At 46.6% G+C, this 23,055-nt stretch overlaps 1 protein-coding gene across 8 annotated transcripts in view; it reads left to right on the top strand.

Annotated features, from left to right (window-relative positions):
* Nucleotides 1–23,055, top strand: part of ERG (ETS transcription factor ERG) — a 280,009-nt gene that overhangs the window by 207,753 nt on the left and 49,201 nt on the right. For all 8 annotated transcript variants that reach the window (XM_067739501.1, XM_067739500.1, XM_067739494.1 and 5 more), the window contains one exon: nucleotides 10,043–10,260. In XM_067739501.1, coding sequence (XP_067595602.1) covers nucleotides 10,043–10,260 — 218 coding nt within the window. The remainder of the gene's footprint in view (nucleotides 1–10,042; nucleotides 10,261–23,055) is intronic.

The raw sequence follows: 23,055 nt of genomic DNA, 5'->3' as shown, positions 1-23,055 counted from the left end.
GTGCACTGTATTTTTAGCGTCTGAATGTATGTTTTGAAAAGGCCAAGCATAGAGCTGCCTGTTTTCATGGAGCTCCTGGAGGTGAGAGGTATGATGTACCATCTCTCCCTTGGGGTTTAGAGAGGGCTGTTCCAATAGAGGAAAACTGCTAATGACTTTGTCACCCTGTGGGCGTGGCGGTGCCCTTCTGAGCGTCCTCTGTGCCTCTTGGAACCTGAATCACTTGCAGCCCAACCTGGGTTGGGCTGAGTGAGCTGCAGAAATCAGAAGAGTAAAAGAGTTCCGTGAGCCTCTTAGCAAGACTGCCGTAGAATCACTTCCTTGTCCAAGTTTGTTAAAAATCTCATGAGGTTTTAGGGAAAGTTAGGATGAAAAGCATCGTGGATCCCACATCCTGGAAGAGAAGACTTTTTTGGGGAGTTTGAGGAACATCAGCTGTGTGCTGTGTGCAATTTTAGGGAAATGAATGGGAATTGTGTTATGAGAACGTGGTATATTCATACATTCACCTATTCATCCATTCATCCACTCATCTTGTAGAGAACAACAACATGCCAGGGTACGTACCAGCTGTTGAGGCCACAGTTTTCAACAGGGAATCCAGATCCCTTCCCACACAAAACTTACATTGAATTGACATCCAACAAACTAATGTAGAATTACAACCAAAAACCCATGTACAAACTGGACCGGGCACCATAAAGGCTAAATCACATTGTACTAAATGCTCTTGACAATAAAAGCAAAGATGCCAGCTCATCTTTCTCCCCATGTTAGATAAAGATACCTGACTTTTAAATTTAGTACTTAACAAAGAATGAGTGACTAATGGCATACGAGAGACGATGTACTTTTCCTGGCATGTGGCTTGTTAGAAGAATAGGATTTGAAACGGATCGTCCAAGCCACTGTCTTGAACCCCATGGAGAATTTGGGTCAGTCACATCAGCTTTCTAGGATGGGATAATAGTTGAAATGCAACATTAAGGCTTATGAAACCTTTTACATACACTAGCTCACTTGGCCCATTGGGAGCCCTGGTTGGGATTGGGGCAGCTCTTATCAACATCACCTTCATAGTTGAAGAAATTGAGACTCAAGCTAGGATAAGGCAGCAGGACTTAAACTTGAATATGCGAGTGTGCCAGGTTCATGTTATGAAGTGGATTCTGATTCAGCAGGGCTGCAGACACACAGACTCTGCGTCTGTAACAAGCCCTCAGCAGCTCACGTGGGACTGAATTTGGAGCAGAGTGGGGTTGTGGAAGTCCCAGGGTGGCCCAGTGACCAAGGGCAGCTTCCACCTCAGGTCTTTGGAGCCCCAATCCAGTGGCCACCATGCTCTACCGTGCTGTCTCCGACATTTTGGTGCATCTCTATTGTTTATCCTAAATTTGCTGATCAAAGTGAAAAGCAAATCATCTTTTCATCTCAAATGAGTTATTTCAAATGAGATACAAATAAGATGAAGGCTTTTGATGAAATTTTCTGAGTGTCACGTGATGACAGTGATTAGAAAAACACAAACAAGTATGGAAAGCCAGGAGTAGAATTTGCCCCCCACAAAACCAAGAGGGTGCAGAAGGATCTGAAGGGGGTAGTGCTGCATTCTTTGCACTCATTCCGACTTAAAACACACAAACAGGATGTTTCCACACATGTTTTTACACTTTTTTATTCATCTCTAAAGAAGGAAAGAAGCCTATGGGGGGAAAATGTGTTTCTTTGTAGGAAAACAAAGAGGCTATTAACATCACTTACACATTGTTTCTTTTGTTTTTTCAAAAATGACTTTACTGAGGCTTGATTGACGTACTAAAAAGCTGTACAGTATTTAACGTTTATAACTTAATAAGTTTGGAGATAAGTATCTACACATGAAACCATTACCACAATCCATGCCATAAATGTATCCATCGTCTACGAAAGCTTCCTCCTTCCCTCTTTATTTTATATATTTTTTGCGATAAGAACACTTAACATAAGATCTACTCTCTTAGCAAATTTGTGAGTATATGATTCAGAACTGTTAACTGTAGCAGGATGCTGTGCTGTAGATTCCAGAGACTTAACTCATCGTGCATGCCTGAAACCTTGATTGCCAGGCTAAATATTCCTATCTCACCCTCCTTTCAAATGTTTCAAAGAGCATCTGCATAGAACTGAGAAAGTAAACAGAAGGGTTGTTTTAAAATTATGTTTGTTGGGTTTCTAATTTTTTGAGGTTCATTTAAATCCAGTTCTCCTTATGTGGAACCTAACTATTCTCTCCTTGACATTTTTCTGCAATGCTCCAATCTCCGCAAGCGTTCTGGGATTTGCGCTTAGCCATTGAAAGCTTCTCTCCTTGCTTTGCTAGTGTTCATTTTCTAGTAAGTCTTATTTATTTCATATGTTGCCTAACTACGCAGAGTCCCTAATTCAAGCCTACGTAGATTTCAGGTAAAACCCTGCAGTAATGTGCTCCAGGATCATATGGCTGAGGCTATAGTGCCAGGGCGATTAGCTTCCAAACTCCTGGTCACTGGCTGCACACTTCATCTCACAAGTATATTTTCCTTTGTTTTGATGTGAAAAAAGTTTTTGGACCTACAGCATTTATGATGGGGCTTTCGTATAATTTCATGACTTAGTTCTGTGGTTAATAGGAACATCAACAAAATGTGATGTTAAGAAGCTGTTTGGATGCTAGGGACACACACACACACACACACACACACACACACACACACACACACACACACACACACACACACACACACGATCCTGCCCTGGAAATGCTCATATCTTCATAAAGGCAGCAGTTGGGGGAGAAGTATGTGAGCAAGAGAATTCTCAGGACTGGCTACGCTGCTCAGAGCCAAGGAGAAATCCGGTGAGTTCAGAGCAGGGAAATTCGTCTGAAGGTCATAAGGAGACTGGTTTCCAGATCAGTCTTTTCTTGAAGGGATTTGCTGAGGGGAGGAAAAGCACCTTTGAGTTTGAGAAAGAAACAAATCAAGGCAAAAAGGGAAGAATCCTGGTGTTCTACATCATTTAGGCACCATCTTCCCTAGGGGGTCTGCTGACCAATAAGGACTGTGTACAGGTCCTCTAAAGTGCTCAATGAGCAAAGATAGTAAGGATGGAGAGATAGATGGATATACATATATGTGTATTATGTGTGTATGTAAATGTCTGTATATGAATAGGCATGTGTGTATGTAAATATGTGCATGTATATGAATATGCATATGTGTGAATATGTATGTGTGTATGAATACGCATGCGTGCATGTACAGATATGTATATTCGAATATGTATGTGTGTATACGTGTATGACTGTGTGTGTGAATATGCATGAATATGTGTCTATGTTTATGCATGTGTGCATGTACATACGAATATGCATGTATGTGTGAATACGAATATATTTATGTATGTATAGGCATGTATATGGAAATTGACATATGTGTATGTATGTGTGTGTGTGTGTGAGCATGCATATATGTGCGTATAAATATGTATGTGTATGCATGTATATGAATATATTTGTATGCCTGTATCTCTGCACCAGTCCTGGGTTTCATTCTCTTAGCGCTGGGCTGGTACTGCAGTTGTAAACGTGTTTGATACTGAAGCGATACCACATTGGGGAAACACTCTCTTTAGATGGACTTCATTTGCCTACATACATTTTTCCTTTGAGGTTAATCCAAGATTTTTATATTTTTGAAGGACTAAAATAGCAATGTGTTAAATGAGAAAAACGTGAGCACAAAGCTAGATGCTGCATTTAATATATGATTTTAATGTTTCCTCCGCTGAAGAATTAAGGAAAGAAAATAATATCAAGACGGGGCAAAATGATTCCCACTCAGCCTGACAATGCATCTTTTAACTCACAATGTTTGGCTTTTTTTGTGTTGTAATTAAAAGATACCGGTCAGAGGAAGTTTCTCATCCCATGAGATGTTGGCAATATTCAAATGCAAAAATATACACGTTGAGAATAAAATTCTGGAAGGATTGGCCTTTTGTTGGGCACATGGAGTGGAGGTCTTTCCTAGGGACGTATTTGTGTTGCTTTTTTCTCCTCTGAATGTGATTAGGAGTAGACTTTCCAGAAGCATCTACCGCATGCACTCTGCCTTGAAGAGAAGCTATAAACAATTGTTTTTGTTTTTGTGATACGTGGGCCTCTCCTGTTGCGGAGCACAAGCTCCGGACGCACAGGCTCATCGGCCATGGCTCACGGGCCCAGCCGCTCCACGGCATGTGGGATCTTCCCGGACCGGGACACGAACCCGTGTCCCCTGCATCGGCAGGCGGACTCTCAACCACTGCGCCACCAGGGAAGCCCGAGAAGCTATAAACAACTGGGCTTGAGACAGCCTAATAAATAGTTTTCCAGTATCATTAGGTCTGCAGACATCCATTTAAGGCCACCACGTGCACTGGCTCTAACATTTATAAATGGTGTTCCTACCTGCCCTATTCTTCCCTTGCAGTATTGATTGAGAAGCCAGGCATCCACCTGCAATGAACACACCCCAATACACGGCCATCAATTTGGGTCTGAATTATCTGATTAACCAATGAAAAGAACAGATTTGTTGATTTAAACTATTAAGTAAGAAAGACTAATTAAATGTATCTGGGACCTATTGCTACATAGCTTTTAGCCTCATAAGAGAGCGTGTTGTACTTAGAAATTTCCCTCCTAGTTTCCAACAGGCTTTCCACTTACTCTCCTGATCCTTTAATTCCATCGAAGTCCTGGGATTCTGGGCATTTATCCCCTCAGCCTTCTCCCACCTCTTCCCTCCACCAGCCTCTCTCTTTCTAGGTGGTTCCGTCTCTTATTTGTGCTGTCAGCTCTGCTCTTTCCACAGCTGTTTCAAGGCAGTGAAGCCCTGTGCATCTGACCTCCATCAGCCCAACCTGTTCTTTCTCTGGTCACACCCAGAGTGGCGAGTGTACAGCCTCAGGGAGTGATTCCACTCCCCGACACGAACGCTGCTGCTACCTTGTCCTCACGTTGACATTACCCTTCTTCCCAATCCTGCTTTCTCACCTGTGGGCAGGAATGACACCTGACCTTATAAGACTATTGTCAGGACTGTATTTCATAAAATTAAGATGTCATTGATGATAAAACGAACCATTATTTTACCGGCCGTCAAAGGAGAAGAGATGCTGCCAATAACACACGACATGCCATCGATGGTGAGATGCATCCAGATTTCAGAGCTCGTAAAATGTGGAAAAAGGTGTATCTTAAAATCAGTGTAATAAGATTGAAAGGGATACTGCATACGAAGTGCTTACCAAGGTAACCTCGTTTATTATGTGATGGATCAGCTGCTTATGAGTCAAGAGAACGTGGCTAAAAGATGGCTTATTCATCGCAGTGTAAGCAGTTATGTGATGTTCGAGATTCTGATTGGTTATGTGTGTGGGGGAAAGGCAGACTATTGATTTAAGATGACCTTGGCTTCCTAAAGTGTATTGTGATACCAAAGACTTCTATAAGAATTTCTTTTTCTAAAGCATGACCATAATCTTAACATGCTTGTTCCACTTAGTTTTTCCATTTGTTTTTCATAACTATTTGAGGCACCTAAGACTTGAGGAAACTGAGGGTGAATTTGGGAATCCTGTTCCCTGGACGCCTAGTTCTGGCCATCCTCTGGATTTTTGAAAACGACGTAAGGATCATTTCCCTGGGTATGCTTCACTGGCTCCAGCTGTGAAAGAGAGCCGATCATTCCTTAAGACTTTCTTAGTTTCAACATTTTACCACGCCCAGATTTTCATGAAAATTTAAGTATGTTGGGTTCCCTGGATTGACATTTCAGTGTTTTTATGAACCGTGGGGATCAAAAGTTAAGAGCAAAATTGAGCCCAGACCCTTATTTTATAATTCTTTTGCTGGAAACATAGGAGCCTCTCAAATTCATCTGTTACAGAAAAAAATTCATCTGTTTTAGGCTGTCTGAAATCATTTGCTGGAAATGTCAGCATGCTTAAAAGTGCATTCGACTTTTAATTTTTTTAAAAATCTAAGCATTTTGGAACCTTTGTTGTACCCAAATCTAGTTACTTAAAAAATAGAATCGTATTTTAGTCTCATGTATGAAATATAATCTAGTTGAGTTCTCTTCACTTTCTAGAACTGTCAGTCAACTGTGATGACCAAAATCTGAAGAAGTGGTCCTCACATGTCATTGGTGCATATTCAGTATTCAAATGAAATAATAAACATTGTATACTAACACGACGGTCCCTTTTGTTTGAGGGCAGTTCGCTTAGAATTTATGCATTTCTCATAAGTTCATGAAAAATGGCATTGGTAGCCTGCCACCGGGCACATCAAAATATCCCAGCTTTCTTGGGGCTACAGAAAAGAACACCCCGCACACACGCACACACCAATCTAAAGTTCATGTCTTTTTAGAGTAACACAGAGGTGGGCATATTAATTAATTATGCCACATTTCTGCCAGGTTTGGACTTTTTTTTTTGAATTCTCTGTCATAAGGTAGCCAAAGCAGTTTGCAAGTCCCCGCGTCTGGCCGAAGGTGCTGAGGGAATAAGCCATAGATGTTACCTAAGGCATCTGCCGACAGCTTTGGCAGGTAGGCAGGTAGGTAGGTGAGATGACCACAGACAAGGAGGGAAGCCAGACGGCAGGGAAGCAGGGACAGCATCCGTCGAGGCCAGGAAGAGTCACTTGCAGAGCTACAGTTGAGGGACTCATGTGTTCCTGGTTACCAGCCTGTGTGAGCGATCCATTCTGGTTTTAATCCTACTAGGCTAGATCCTTTCCCTGCTTTGAAGTCCCAGTGCTGCTGGGGTGGGAGAATCCTATGCACCAGCCTCTGTCATTCATACTGCAACCAAAGGGATGATGAAACCTACATGTAATATACAAAGTCAAGTGGGTGAACAAAGGCATGCTGTGGGTACATAGCATTTGTTTGCTTCTAAAGAACAGCAGTTAATTTTCGTGGTCATCTTTGAAGCAGGTCTCTGAAGACCACCCTTCAGCTTCTTTTGACTCCTCCGTTGTTCAGATGTGCTAAGTTAGCACGCACGTGTGTGTGTGTGTGTGTGTGTGTGTGTGTGAGATATTCCATTTATTCATTTGTTTCCTTTTCCTGACTTGTACTTAACCCTAGGTGCTTGCCTGCCTTGGTTTAATTAGCATCACTTTGGGGCATGCGCTGTCTTTCCAGAGTATGGACTGTGTTTCACCCCTTTGGAAATGAAACGTTTATCCTGAAGCGTCCTCATTTTTAGACTGCTTCTCCTCTAGCGAACAAAAGCAGCTTTTGATATTCTGAAGTATATGGCCTTTCTCATTTTTATTCAGTACTAACTTGGAGGAGAATTTTAAGATACGAAGAAAAGATGTGTGTCCCCCCCCCCCCCCCCGCTTATCTCTAGCTTTTGTAGATTTTTTTTTTTCCTAAATCGATCTCAATTAACTTTGATTTCTTTCTTTAGAAAACCATGTGGTGGAAAAATGCTTTGCCAGATGTGAGAATGGGTTCCTTCCCCTCCAAGCACACACTGAAGCCTGGTTTCAGTTCTAGTATTTTGGTCCAGTTTTTAAATCTTAGGCTACATTTATTTGGTCATTGGTTGTGTTTGTGAGAATATCCTACTTTATCTTGGGGAGATACTCATATTTTAACATTGTTACTCTTTTTGTTGTGAAAGCCATTTTCTTCTCATTTGTGATTTAAAGGTTAGCCTGCTCCTTATATCTAACCTGTTTCTGCCAATTTCTGATACACATCGCACATTTATTCATGTTTCTCTTCACCGGTGAGCCAACGCTGACATTACATAGCATGGTATTCCCCTCCGAGGCTTGGTGGAGTCTGCAGGACCCGGCGGGAGAATGGAGGCAGCCTTCAGCCTTGTTTTTTGCTCTGAGTGCGTAAAACCATTCCATCCAGCGCCGCGATGGGAAAGGAGACCCTGTCTTGCACAATTTATTGAAGAAGCTATAATTTTGCCTTTATTAATTAGCAGGACTGCACTAAGTCTGTGGTGCCGATTTGACTTTTAAACCCATGTCTGTGAGTTTAGATTCCTTACATCCCCTCACTCCGTTTGTGACCGGAAGAGAGCGCCACGTGACTCAGGCTCCCCCGCCGAATCTACCGTGCCCATTTCTCGGATTGTTGCCGTCTGTTTGTTGATGCGTTTGCTTTTGCTGGCGGTTCAAGATGCCTTACTTTTTTTCTTTTCTTCCTTGTGCCTGATTCTGGTTCTCTGGCTGGCACAACCCATCCTTTTCTACATTTTGAGTTATTGTTTAAACCCCCAGCTTACTCTTTCCCAAACTGTCACAGGGCTGCGATTCTAAGAGATTTTAGAGATACCGTGGCGGGGGGTGGTGGCGGGGGGTGGTTATCCATGCACAGACACCTGGCCTCCACTCTGAGAGCCAGAGCACTGAGTTTGTTCCTTTTGATTCTCCCTGCTCACTGGTTCACAGCACAGTGTGCCTGGCAGTGAAGTTCAGGTACTCGGGTCCCTGGGTAGATGGGGGATGGAGTGGGGGAGGACACACTGGATTGGGGGGTGCTTTGTGAAATTGCATGTGTTCCCTAAAGATTCGGACACTTCTGCGTAAGGAGGGGGGGGCTTCTGTCTTAGAAAGGCTGCTTCGTAGGGCTCTATTATTAACGGGGGTGGGGGGAAAATCGTTACTTATTTAAGTATCAATTCAAAGAATGAGAAAGGAGTGCTAAGGCAGACAATTATCGGAAACCAAGGAATATAAGAAGGGTGTCCTGGGCTGTGGGGATAGGAGGGAACTGAAGATAAAACACTCACCATTGTGCTCACCAAATCCCTGCTTTATCTTGGGCAGCTCACCTCAAGGTGAGGTCTCGACCTTCCTGGGTCTCCGATCTTCCCATTTGGGGGATGAGGAGTTTGGACAAGAAGGTCTCCACAGTCCCCACTGGCTCCAAAGTTTCCATTTAAAAAACATGTGTGACCCAGACAGCATTTGCTTCTCACCAGCTGCATAGCAGTACCGAGGGTGCCCAAGGACTGAAATAAACATGAACTACCACATGGATTTCTGTTTTGGTTATAGAAAGCAAAGTTGGATGGTCTCGTAGTTCTTCTGTGTCGTTGCTGCACAATACGTCATTCCAGTAGCTGAAATTTCCCAATCGAATTTGCCTTTGCTGATTTGGCTGTCGAATGTCCGCCTAGCCATAGGCTAACCACTTGTTTGACTTAAAACCACAGAAGAATGCTCTAACAATGACACATTTCTATTTCTTCTCACCCAATCATGCAAAATGAGCAAAGATAGGAATAGAAAGTAAGGGGGAAAAAAAAAAAGAGCTAGTCAGCGATCTAGGTATTTTAAACATCTTGGTATTTGGAGACCTCTGGCTAATCACAGCTTTTTTTTTTTTTTTTTTTGGTTCATTTATCATCCAGATGTTCACCGTCATGGAAGCGCCACTTGAAACTATTTCAGCTAATAACTTAGAAGTGGAAAAATTCGTATCTTTGTCTCTGTGTCCTTTGGTGCCCCATTTCCCCCTCACTCTTCTAAGTAGCTCTTCTTCAAAATCTCCTGGGAATGTGGCAGTTTTGCCAGATGCTTAGGTGTTAGCCGTCACATGTCTTTTTTAATCTTCACGACCATTCTGTACCCTGTCTGCTTGAATTATAGATTGCATTTGTCAAATAATGACACATGCAATTGGATGTCTTCTAAGACCTTTGAAATTCCACTTCCTTGAGTTGAGATTAAAGTGGGTATTATCTGCACGGCTGTGGTCAAGGCTGGGATGTTTGGAGACCTGCACAAAAGTTTTTCTAGGTCGGCCAGTGCCAACTCTTACCGTCTCTAGGGGAAAGAAAGCCAGCTCCCTTTTGCTGCTGAAAGGTGGAAATGGATACCGTAAAAACTACCTAAAAAGGGGGTCCCAGTTAGAAATGACCATACAGTTAGCAACTTTTTGAAGCATGACTGTCCCTTGGAACGTCCTGACTGTGTGTTTCTTTGGGTGTCCAGGAAGCGTTATCTGTCGTGAGCGAGGACCAGTCATTGTTTGAGTGCGCATACGGCACGCCGCACCTGGCCAAGACGGACATGACCGCGTCCTCCTCCAGCGACTATGGACAGACATCCAAGATGAGCCCGCGTGTCCCTCAGCAGGACTGGCTGTCTCAACCCCCAGCCAGGGTCACCATCAAGATGGAATGTAACCCTAACCAGGTGAATGGCTCAAGGTAAGGAGACCGCCGGCTCTTGCTCTCCCAGACCTCTGGTTTTCCCACCCCTTGAAAAGGCAAAGTGGAAATTGATCACGCTTCCCCCGAGATGGTTTCAGAAACTCAGGGCATTGAACAGTAACACTGGGCAATGCTGAGAAAATGTGTTCTCCAGTGGTTTGCGTGGAGGATAGAGGTTGTAAAACCAGTAGTACATTTACCGAGAACTCGCTTTGAAGATGAGATGTTCAATTCCACTTCCCAGACGTGAGGGCTTTGTGGGAGGGGGCCTTGCCCACATATGGCAGAATTTGTCTCTGAGGTTTTTATTGCCTGGAAAGTAAAGCTGTCTTCTGTTTTCATGGAGGGAGAGTGTCAGCTAGTGGCCAGGCAGTGTAGCATATGTCCAAGCCCTATGACATTGCTAACGGACCTACTTTCTGTGTCCTCCAGCCCCCTGCCCCCCAACCTTCTCTCCTCTGTCACCTTCTTTGGATGCTTGCTTTTTCTTCTCATCTTTACTTACACTTAAAACCAAGCACCAGTGTCACCCATAAGTATTAACTCTCCTGAGTTTGTCACGATAATGCTGCGGTCACCTAGAATGTATTAGTGAATTACCGAATGTATTATCCCTGACACTCAAAAGCATTTCTTTTTCTTTTTCTAAATTTATCTGTTTGTTTATTTTTGTCTGCGTTGGGTCTTCGTTGCTGCGTGCGGGCTTTTCTCTAGTTGCAGCGAGCAGGGGCTTCTCATTGCGGTGGCTTCTCTTGCTGCGGAGCACAGGCTCTAGGCACGTGGGCTTCAGTAGTTGTGGCACATGGGCTCAGTAGTTGCGGCTCATGGTCTCTAGAGCACAGGCTCAGTAGTTGTGGCGCACGGGCTTAGTTGCTCCATAGCATGTGGGATCTTCCCGGGCCAGGGCTTGAACCCGTGTCCCCGGCATTGGCAGGTGGATTCCTAACCAGTGTGCCACCAGGGAAGCCCACAAAAGCATTTCATTGGATGTAGTTTTGAAGAGTCAGGTTGATTTCAATTATGATATAATACCCCATATATATTCAGAAAGAATCGTATCAAATCTCAAGACAAAGAAAGAATAATTGCATTTAAATTTGTATGATCTGCCCAGAGTCACAAGAGCAGCTCACAAGTTTTAGTGCTTTACTATGTATAAAGCCCTTTTACATCTGATGGCATGTCAGTCCTCCAGGCAGCCCTGTGAGGAATGCTTATCCCCATTCGATGGATGAGGAAACTGAGACTCAGGCATTTTCTGGCTAACCCAGATCAGCACTTAAAGCAACTCAGAATTTGGATTCCAATCAAGGGTGTTTGACTCCACACCCAGTGCATTTTCCCCACTCTGTCGCAGCTATAATAGGCCCTTTTTGCTACGTATATATTTTAATGCGAAATATGTTTTTTATAAGTGTCATGTTTTATAAGTGCTGGAAACCATTGCATCAACTTCTAGTGTGGTGTCCGTGAAGGTGCCAAGTCACAGCCCTCAGAGGGAATGTCAACCATGAGGCTGGACGTGCCAAACAGGGAGATGGGAGGGGCCAGAACGTCCCTGGGCCCTGAGAAGTCAGTTCGCTTCTGTGCGTCGAGTTTCTTCTTGAAAGTGGGAACGCTAATTCTGATGTTGCCTATTTGCTACAGCACTGGTCCCTTAAAGGGAATTCAAGCCCAGGCAGATCCATCTTAGGCCTCGTCAAGGGGCTAATTCCTAGACTTCTGAAAGGACCATGGTAGAAAAGGCAAGCATAGGGTCCAGGATGCCAGAGTCCCGGCCAGTTCCTCGTTATATGTATATATGTTACAGGTAAATCCTATCCATCTGATAGAATGGTTCCACTGACCGTTCGCTGTATCTGTTTCTGAGACTTGGAGGCATGCAGGTTAATCCTGTTCTGAAGAAGGTAGCGGTGTTTGTATAAAAGGGTAGTTGTGGAGCCAACCCTGTAAACACTGATGGATTCTATTTTTTGGTGGAGTCACGTGATCCCACGCTTGCCGGGGCAGTCACGGTGGGAGCATTAAGAGCAAGATGCATTTCTAAAGCGTTCTTCTTCCAAGGCTAGTTTCTACCTATGGGAGATACATCAGCCCGTGTGTGTGCGCGCGCGCATGTGTGTGTGTGCGTATGTGTGTGTGCGTGTGTGTGAGAGAGAGAGGGAGATTGTGTGTGCAAGGGAGAGATGATGAGAGAGATAGAGATGGAGATGGAGAGAGTGGAAGATAAATAATTAGAGAGAGAGGGAAAGAACGCTTCGGGCAGAGGGCACTGAGATGGTCTCCAGCTGCCAGCTGGCAGAGCGAGCCGTGCCCTGGCCCTTATTTGTGGAGTCTGGCCTAGGGCCAGCTCCAGGAATGCCAGTCTGGATTTAGCAAGCCTCAGAAAGGAGACTGAATGAGGAGGTGAGAACAATGTTGCAGAAATGAAACTTCCTCTCCTTCTCGCTGAATTTAAATAGATGAATGGATAAATAAGCAAACAAACAAATAAACGAATAAATAAATAAATAAGAGAGAAGTGTGAATACCGGTTCCTTCAATGCCGGCCTGTGCTTCCCTTCAAGAGCTGATGTCCACCTGCCCTCCTGGCCAAGCCCTGGGGCCTCCTTCCCAGCCCGAGGTGGTCATCACAGGGATTCGGGATGGGTGGGGGGACTTGAGGTGACCCTGAGCCTGGCCTAGGGGCTTCAAGTCCCCAAGAAAGACACGGGCCCCCGGAAAGCTTCTCCCGCGTTCCTCGGCCGGCTGACCTTGGAAAGCTTCTTGGCCGTTCGTCTGTCAGGCAGCTGCGAAGCTGCGGACTCAGGCGAGGGTCTCTTTCCTGGGAAAGGAAATCATTTTTGGAGAAACTGGACCATTTTCTTGCAAGGGGACAATGGAAGCGTCAGTAGCTTCCACTCTCAGGCCCTCATGGAATCCTAAGATGCTCAGAATGCTCCCCTCAGAGGATGCTCCCCTCAGAGGTTAAAGGCAGTTCCAGCTTTGGGAGCAAACTGGGATGTGTTTCGGTGGCGGCTACCGAGGGAAGTCAGCCTTGTCGTGGTCCTTGTCCTCCTCCTGGATGTCCGGTGGTGCTGGCCCAGCAGCCGCTGCCCGGGAGGTGGGCACGGCTGCCTGCATTTGCCTGGTAACTTGATGGGAAATGGCAAGCCTGGTGTGGAGCAAGGGGTGAGGGGCATGGGGAGGAGGGGCACCGGGGGGAGGAGGACGTGGGGGAGGACCACGGGGGGGAGGAGGACGGGGGGAGGAGCAGAGGGGGTGAGGGGAACGGGGGTGAGGGGCGTGGGGGGGAGGAGCAGAGGGGGGAGGAGCGTCGGGGGAGGAGCGTGGGGGGAGGAACACGGGGGGAGGAGCAGAGGGGGAGGAACACGGGGGAGGAGGACGGAGGGGAGGAGCAGAGGGGGGAGGAGTGTGGGGGGAGGAACACGGGGGAAGGAGCAGAGGGGGGAGGAGCATGGGGAAGGAGCACAGCTTGTGGAACTGAGCTATGATGCAGATGTCAGCTGGTCACCAAGTACCCTCCTTCCCCTCACCGTGGAACGTTCTGGGGAAACAGGAGGCAGACATATATTGGTCCTCTTTGTAGAAGAGTCTTTTGCCCGTCTTTTCCGAGCTCCACGTGCTGGATCCAGCTCAGTGGGGCTGGTCTGGTGTGTCCGTCAGGGTTCTCCAGAGAAACAAAACCAGTGGAATGCACAATGAAGAGGTTTGCTGTAAGGAACTGGCTCACACGGTTGTGGAAGCTGTCAAGTCTGAGCTCTGTAGGGTGTACCAGCAGGCTGGAATCTCAAGGAGGAGTAGGTGCAACAGTCTTTTTTTGTTTTTTCAAATTTATTTTATTTTTTTGTACAGCAGGTTCTTATTAGCTATTATTTTATACATATTAGTGTATACACGTCAATCCCAGTCTCCCAATTCATCCCACCCTCCCCCCGCCGCTCTCCCCCCTTGGTGTCCATACGTTTGTTCTGTACATCTGTGTCTCTATTTCAGATGCAACAGTCTTGAGGCAGAATTCTTTCTTCCTTAGGGGAAGCTCAGGTTTTGTTCTTTAGACCTTCAATTGATGAGATGAGGCCCACCCACATTATCAAGGATAATCACCTTTATTTAAAGTCAATGGTTGGTAGATGTTAACCGCATCTGTGAAATACCTTCAGACCAACACCTCGACTGGCATTGGATTAAGTCACTGAGTGCAGTGGCCTGGCCAGGTGGACACAGGACACCGACCACGCCTGGTGCTTCTGGCCCCTTGGCTGGTCAGTGGTTAGTGGGGCCGTTCCTTTCAGATTTGCAAATCAGCATTTCCTGGGGTAGCCAGTTCCCTGTCCCTGAAGGGGCTCAGCCTGGCTGGATGGGAAGTTTTGGGGGCTGTCGCACGTCAGATTGATGGTCACCAGGACCGGCCTTCAGGCTGTGACCTTGTGGAATATTGCAAGTGGGTGGTGAGGCACAGTCTGCTCTTCAGAGCATGACGGGCTGCCCGAAGGGGCGTGGAGGAAGGAAAAACTCAAAATTCATCAGCGGACCTAAGGCCCCTTTCATCTCGAGGATTGGAAGAGGCCGGCAGACAGGGCTGCCCGGGATCAGATCCGCAGACGTTGCCAGCTTGCGGCGTGGTCTTCACACGTGTCAGCTCCAGTTCCATAAAAGGGAACGTGGACCTGCATGGACTCTGCTTTCATTCTAGAGACCTTGAATGGGCCCCTGGCTGTACCAGCTCTGCCCAAAGTGTCAGGGGGAAGAGGCCCAGGTCATGGAGACGGGGATCCTCCCTGGAGGGGCTCACGGCAGAGACACTGCAGAGGTGAGCGCGGTCGAGCACCAGGGACCAGGATGCAGCTCGTAAATGTGCCGCCTCCCTGCATCTTTCCGGAGATGCTGGCTGCCTCACCCACCACCTGGAAGCCCCAGGCCAGGAGTGCTGGGGGTTAGGGACTGCAGCAGGAAAGGAAGCGCATCTCCTGGCCCCCAGCCCAGTAGCTCCGTCTCATTGTTCTTGCTCTGAGCTTTTGTGTGGTGGGCTTCCATACAGTACACTTGCCTCTTGAAGTCACGTTCAGGGGGAGTTTACGTAAGTCAAAAATCGGACTTTGGCTGGAACGGGCGGGCTGTTACCTTTGTGGCCCCTTGGTGCTCTTTTGCAAACACCCCCCCGGGGGGGGGAGAGCCCCCTGTACAGCCTGGGCATTGCCAGAACGTGACCTAGCTCCCTCCGCGTAAGATACGGTCCCTGGGAATGGTCCTGTCTGTCCCTATCGACTCATTACCCTCGGAGGAAAAGGCCAAGGCTTGGAGGAGGGAGGAACTGAATTTCCCAAGCAAGTGATGGAATTCTGCAAAACCTTAGCCCCAATGCGCACACAAGCTCCTGAAATGAAATATGAGTGGTGAAATGAGATCTACTGCCATTATAACAGAGCTCTATAAAAAATAATGAAAGGAAAACAGGAGAGAAAGGAACCATGCCTTGTGAGCCAACAGGGATGTAATTGTGGGTTTGGTTTGGCGGCTGCCGTATCAGAGGACATGATTCTTGCAGACACTAATCCAATTGCACATTGTGTAGACACAAGACATCATTTCTCAGCTTCGGTGGTCCCTGACACCCTGCCTTTCCCCTTTCTTCACTCCAGCCTCACACACAAGAAACCCCCAAGTGTTCACACAATGGAGACGTGTCAGTGCAGCCCAGCTGGAACAGCTGTTCACAGAGGGCCCTGCTGGGGCTTCAGAACTGCCTGGCCTCCAGCGAGCCCCCTGCTGTTGGCCTTAATTCTATGTGAGGTTCCTAAGGCCCAAGCCACTGTAGACTGGCAAGATAGACCAAGAAACACACACACGCACACACACATGCACACAGACACTCATACTCACATACGGTCCACAAGAAAATTGTCTTCCATCACAAGCGGGCAGTATGGTGTGCAAGCCTTTACTCTCTCTCAGCATCCCTGTCTCGGAGATTCAGTCAACTCTCAGGCGGGTGGAATTGGGCATCCTTCATCCTTCCACAGGCAGTAAAAACTCCTGGTAGCCCACCAGGAAGTCGTGGCAATTCCGTGCTGCCCCCCTGGAGGCTCACTGCAGCTGGAATTGAATGACTCTGTGTGCCACACTGTGAGTCCTGCTCTTAGCCCAGTACCCAAGCCACCTGGAGCCATTCATCTATTGTTGAGGTCTGTTGGGTGAGCGGTCCCCTGGTGCGCTGATTTTCAAAGTAGGGCCCTAAGATCCGCTGCATCAGCACCATCTGGGAGCTTGTTAGAGATTCAGATTCTCAGGCCCTGCCCAGACCTGCTGAGTCCAGAGCTCTGGGGGTGGGACCCAGCACTCCTGCTTTAACAAGCTCCCCCTCCCCTGCCCCGGGATTCTGACACTCACCGGTCTGAGAAACAGTCCCGTGGCAGCATCCAGGGAGAGAAAAAAAATGAGAATCCCCGGAACTGGATAAAGGTGGCCTATAGAGTGGATAATCTGGGAGAACAAAGTGCAGAGGAGGGTTCGCTCCCAGGAAGTCTGTCTGCCTAGGTGGACGGCCACCCTGCTCGCCTCTCACTGCAGTGGCTTTTGTCTGGCTGAGCCTGTGAGGTGAGAGATTGGGCCTCGCCTCTCTCTGTTGTCTGGGAAGGAGATTCACTGTGTGCTGTGAAGAACTCCAGCCTAGGATCAGATGACAGGATGCTTTTGACGTAATATTTAAAAAGCATGCGGTCTGGAGTGTGATGAAGATGACAGAAAAGGGGGCTACCTGATTGGTCCATCTTGGTGTCAGACGTCCTGGTTACGCTCGGAGTCATTCATTCATCCAGCAAGTATGTACTGAGCACCTATTATGTGCAGTCACTGTTTTAGGTACTTGACATACAGTCGTAAAACATACACAAAAATATTGCCTCTCTAAGTTCACTTTCTAACGGGAAAGACAGCCAGTGAACCAGATAGCTAATTAAAGGCTAACAGGTTAGATTGTGGTAAGTGCTAAGGAAAAAAGAAAACTAAAGCAGGGCAGGGGGTGGCAGGTCTAGAAAGGGCAGCCTGAAAAGATCCCCTCTGAGAACATGACATTTGAGTAAAGCCCCAAAGTCAGTGAGGGAGAAGGTCCCATGGTTACCCAGTAGGAGAATATTCCAGGCAAAGGGAGTGGTGAGTGCAGAGACCCTGAGGTCAGCCTGAAGTGTTGGAGGACAGTCGTGGCTAATGTTCAGTGACCAAGGGGAAGAGTGATAGGAGATGAGGTTGAGTGATCGTGAGGCCAGTGAGGGGCTTTGATCTTCACTCTGAGCGAGCTAGGAGACCGCTGGGGGCTGTAAGCAGAGGAGGGACGTGATGTCACTCAGATTCAGCAGGATCTCCCTGGCTCCAGTGTTGAAGCCAAGACCGCTAGGAGGCCCTTCGGGAGTCAGGGTAAGAGATGGTGAGGCCTGCGTGAGGGTGGTTGCGATGCAGGGGTGGGAAAAGTGATTGCATTCTGGACATACTTTGAAGGTAGAACGGTTGTGTTTTGCTGGTGGGTATGGAGTGAGGAAGAGGGAAGTGAGGCTGAGCCCCAGGTTTGGGGGCTGTACCCCAAATGAGGGGTGGACAAACCACAACTGGAATCCTCCTGAGAATCGAGCCTAGGCCCCTCTAAGTATCAGCCCAGACGCAGGGGGCTTGCACTTACCTCTAATAGACACCAGGCAAAATAGGACGAGCTCTGGACTCCTTGCCTGAGTTCAGGGGATCTTACTCATTAAACCAGTGGTTCGCAGACGCCGTGGCTGCGCCCCCAGGGAGCCATTTGGCAATGTCTGCAGACAGGTTTTTTTTTTGCGGTTCGCGGGCCTCTCACTGTTGTGGCCTCTCCCGTTGCGGAGCACAGGCTCCGGACGTGCAGCCTCAGCGGCCATGGCTCACGGGCCCAGCCACTCCGCGGCATGTGGGATCTTCCCGGACCAGGGCACGAACCCGTGTCCCCTGCATTGGCAGGCGGACTCTCAACCACTGCGCCACCAGGGAAGCCCTGAAGACTGTCACACCTGTGAGGCGTTCCTGGCATCTAGTGAGTTGAGGCTAGAGGTGCCGCTCAGCAGCCTACAACACACAGGACAGCATCTGCCCCCAGAAAGAATCATCTGGCCCCCAAGGTCTGTCGTCTCGAAGTGGAGAACTCTGCACTAAACCATTTATTTGGTGTTTACTCTTCATCACAGACAGTGTTTGCTATGAAGATGAGTTAAGAGAAGCTTACGGTCCATCAAAGGTCCATCAAAGGTGAAAAAGATTCCGTGAGGTCGCATGACAAGTACAAGGTCAGGGGGATGCTCTGGGCCTGGCCATAGCAGGCCAGGAGAGTATGACTCAGTTTCCCCAGGCAGGAAAGACTCCCAGAGGAGTGATACTAATATTTCTATAATGCACTGTGATTTATTAATAGATTTTAGGATACAACATATCATCCAATTTCCTCATTAAATCTATGAGATGGCATTAAGATTATACCCATTTTACGCATGGAGACCATTGAGTCTCCGTCACTTAAGTCCGCCTGCCATGGGCCGTGTGACCCCAGGCCTGTGCTCCTCTTCCTCCCTCAGGGCTGCTTCCTTTAGCCAGGCATCACCTCTGTGTTAGCAGGGATGGTGGAGTTTCTCCAGGTGATGGATAAGCAATATGTCCGATTTTTTGTCTTCTGAGAGGCATTAAATCCAAACACCAACCATATTTTGATTTCTTGTATATATTACACAGTTAAAAAAATTTACTTTCCTCTCATTTTACTTATTATAACAGATCAATTAAACTGCACTCATCTTTACATTCCCTTCATGAGGTGCTTCCAAACAGAACCACATTTAACAAATAATTCGCGTGATGGGAGACCTACGGTCTGAGCCCAGTGGTGGCTCTCAGTAAATACTCATTGGGCTGAAATTAAAAATAAAAAATTCTCAGTTTTAGGATAGCGACTATTCCAGTTCCCTGTGTGTCATTGTGTTGGAAGAGGTGCTTTGCCCAGTTCCTGCGTACAGAGCAACATCTTGGCGGAAGGTCTTTTAACATCAGTTTTCTCATTTTACGTGGAATACTCAATATTTGACATTTGAAAGCGGCTCCCTGGGACTGGTCTCCCTCATGCTTTTCTACTTTGATGCATTGAGATTTGACTTCATGTATATCTTCTTACATTTTCTAGAAGACTTTATGTCTTCTTTTAGGACAGTGAAATTTGCAGCTATAATCACATTTGTTCCTTTCTGCCTTAAGGTTCTGAATCCGACTGGCATAAAAGATGTTTCCTAGTTAAGCTTGGCCACCTTCCAAACCTTCCAAGCTGTGGGCGGCTCAGTGTTGGAGACTGGAAAACTAGTGGTTTTCCCGACTGTGCTAGTGAGGTCGGGTGGTAATAGTTTGTCCTACTTGTAAGGGGCCTTGAGTCTTTACAGACATCAGTTCCTTGGGCTGCAGGGCTGAGACATGGATTGAAAGGGCCTCACTTGGGGAAGATTTAGTGAGAGAGTCAAGTTCTCTGGGGCTCCCTCTCTGTCTGGAGCAGACTTTTTCTCATCCCCCTTCCTTAGTAGCACTCATGAGCATCTTTGCCATTTCTTGGGGTGTCAAATGGATGGACACCATTTTGGAGAAGAGCCTAAGAGCTGTGCTCTTCCTTATGATGTAAGTGAATCCCATCGGGTCACTGTGGATATTGACATTGGGACAAGGGCACTGCTTGGCATTTTCTATCCTGAAAGGAAAATCATCTTGGTTAACCAGAATTTACATAGCCTTTTAGGAAAATAAAACCCTGAAAGCACCATAATGGCTATCGGGCTTACTTCTTTCCTCTCTGAAAAATGAAAGTGTTTTGAGAAAAGCATACACACACGCACACAAGATAGAAAAGGTGCCACATCTTTGTCAGGTAACTATTTGTAGACATCTTATTCTACAGAATACTTTATTCTAAAGGATGAATCCCCAAAGGATGCGTTTCCTCCTCAGTTTTCAAGATCTAAATGTGCTGTGATCTTGCTGATACCATTTTCGGCTGTTAAACCATGAAACTTTCTCAGGGAAACTTCAAACCCCTTTTGGGGACAAAGAACTAACTGTTGGTGGTAACTTTTTAAATTAATTTCGTCTTCAACTGCTTAGGAGAAGGGAGAAGGGAGAAGGGAACAGGCCTGGTGGGAAGAGGCTGAAATTCCAGGTGTAAGAGAGAATATTTAGTAAGGGTAAAAATAACACACAGCTGTGAAGATAAACATCTCCAGTTTCAGTTGGAGCCCAGAGTGCTCCGTGAATCACTGCCCAGCTCCACCCGCTGCTCAGGCCATGGGCTCTGAAGCAGCTTTTCCACTGCCTCTGATTCAGAAATAAACCAGACCTACAAATTACCCCAGTGCTTTCCAGACAATCCCCTCCTTGTCTGGGGTCCTAAAAATACCTTTTTGTGGTGACTACCTCCATTCATGGCGTGAAACTTGATTAGGAGTTGGTTCGGTCGATTAGGACTAAGTATGTGCTTTTAGGATTCTTAGGAAGAAAACCACCTGAGGGGGGATTGATTCCTATTCAGGTTTAAGGCAGACTTGGGATGCGTGCCCTGGCCAGCATCCTTAGGACCCTCTCGTGGAACTGAACTCTTTGGACTGTCAGGGTAGAGCTGCCATCATCAAGTTCTTAACATGAAGTCACCTAATAAGCTAAAAAGCACATTTGGGAAGATAGTGCCATTCTAATAAACCGTCATGAGCTGAAGACTGCACGGGAGTAAACATTCGCTTGCTCATCCACAAAAGGGTTGGATGGGATGTGGACCGTGGTCTTCCAGGGCAGAGTATGTGGGGCTGGGGAGAGAGACTTCACCCACCCAAAGGCAGGCACCACGAGAACAGGGACACTGCTGGGTCCCCGGCACCTGGGACAGTACGTGGCGTACACTTGCTCTGTAAGTGTTTGTCACACAGATGAATGGATAAAGAAGATGGGGTACATATGTACGATGGAATGTTACTCAGCCATAAGAAAGAATGAAATAATGCCATTTGCAGCAATACGGGTGGACCTGGAGATTCTCATACTGAGTGAAGTAAGTCAGAGAAAGACAGATAGCATATGATGTTGCTTATATGTGGAATCTTTTTTAAAAAAATGGTACAAAGGAACTTATTTATAATGCAAAACAGAAATAGACCCACAGACATAGAAAACAAACTTACGGTTACCAAAGGGGAAAGGGAGGGGAGGGATGAATTAGGAGTTTGAGAGTAACATACACACGCTACTATATATAAAATAGATAGACAACCAGGACCTACTGTATAGCACAGGGAACTGTACTCAATATTCTGTAATAACCTATAAGGGAAAACAATCTGAAAAAGAACGTGTGTGTGTGTGTGTGTGTGTGTGTGTGTGTGTGTAAAATCCATACCTGAATCACTTTGCTGTACACCTGAAACGTACACAACATTGTAAATCAGCAATACTTGAGTAATTTTTTTAAATGAATGAATTGAGGAGGCCCAGGGCCAGATGGCCGAGGACAGTCTAGGGAGTGTGGATTTGTCGGAAGGCTCTATGGGCCGAGGAAGGGCTTGGGTTGCACGTGGCCAGCATGGACTTGTCTTTGTGGAAGATGACTCTGGTAGCAGGAAAGCAGACTCTCTGGAAGTAAAGCTCAAGAATACAATACCCCACCTTCTAATTTATCCCTCTCCCCCTCTCTTGCCTTTGGAAACCATAAGTTTGTTGTCTACATCTGTGACTCTATTTCTGTTTTGAAGCTAAGTTCATTTGTACCATTTTTTTTAGATTCCACATATCAGCGATATCATATGATTTTTGTCTTTTCTCTGTCTGAATTAGTTCAGATATACACACGACTATATATAAAATAGGTAATTAATAAGGACCTACTGTATAGCACAGGGAGCTCTACTCAATATTCTGTAATAACCTATATGGGAAAAGAATCTAAAAAAGAATGGATATATGCATATGTGTAACTGAATCACTTTGCTGTACACCCGAAACTAACACAACATTGTAAATTAACTATACTCCAATAAAAGTGTTTTTTAAAAAATATGCATTTCAGGGCTTCCCTGGTGGCGCAGTGGTTGAGAGTCCGCCTGCCGATGCAGGGGACACGGGTTCGTGCCCCGGTCTGGGAAGATCCCACATGCAGCGGAGCAGCTGGGCCCATGAGCCATGGCCGCTGAGCCTGCGCGTCCGGAGCCTATGCTCCACAACAGGAGAGGCCACAACAGTGAGAGGCCCGCGTACCGCAAAAAAAAAAAATACATTTCAAATGTGAAAAAAAAAAATTACTCCACCAGCATGTGATGGAGAACAAGGCAGGGGAAAGCCGTCTCCAAGTGCAAGAGGATTTCAGGAACAGGAAGGAGGATGGGGCTTGAAGAATGGGTAGATTTTCGAGAGGACCAGCGGGTTTGCCACCACCAGGAGAAGTTATATCAGTTTTGCCCAAATTCGATTTTGACTTGCCTTGGGCTTTCTCTCAGGCCTGAGCGCCTCCACTAACTGTTGTGAAGTGAGGGTGGATCACAGATTTAAGGTGGCTGGTGAGCTTGGCCCTGTCACTTGGGGCTGCATTCAGTGACATGCTTGGATAAATGAGGTCCATTCACACTCAGCTCAGGGCACAGCGCATCCTTGTCAAGCTAACGTTCGCATCTATGCCATTTCACTGCGGGCTGTTTCTGTGATGGAATCTGCCCTGCTGTAAGTAGACTCTGATGTGAGAAAACCAATGTCAGATGTCAAGTTTATTTTGTT

Source organism: Pseudorca crassidens, chromosome 5 (genome assembly GCF_039906515.1).
Source record: "Pseudorca crassidens isolate mPseCra1 chromosome 5, mPseCra1.hap1, whole genome shotgun sequence".
NCBI lineage: Eukaryota > Metazoa > Chordata > Mammalia > Artiodactyla > Delphinidae > Pseudorca > Pseudorca crassidens.
This window is presented reverse-complemented; position numbering and strand designations above follow the sequence as displayed.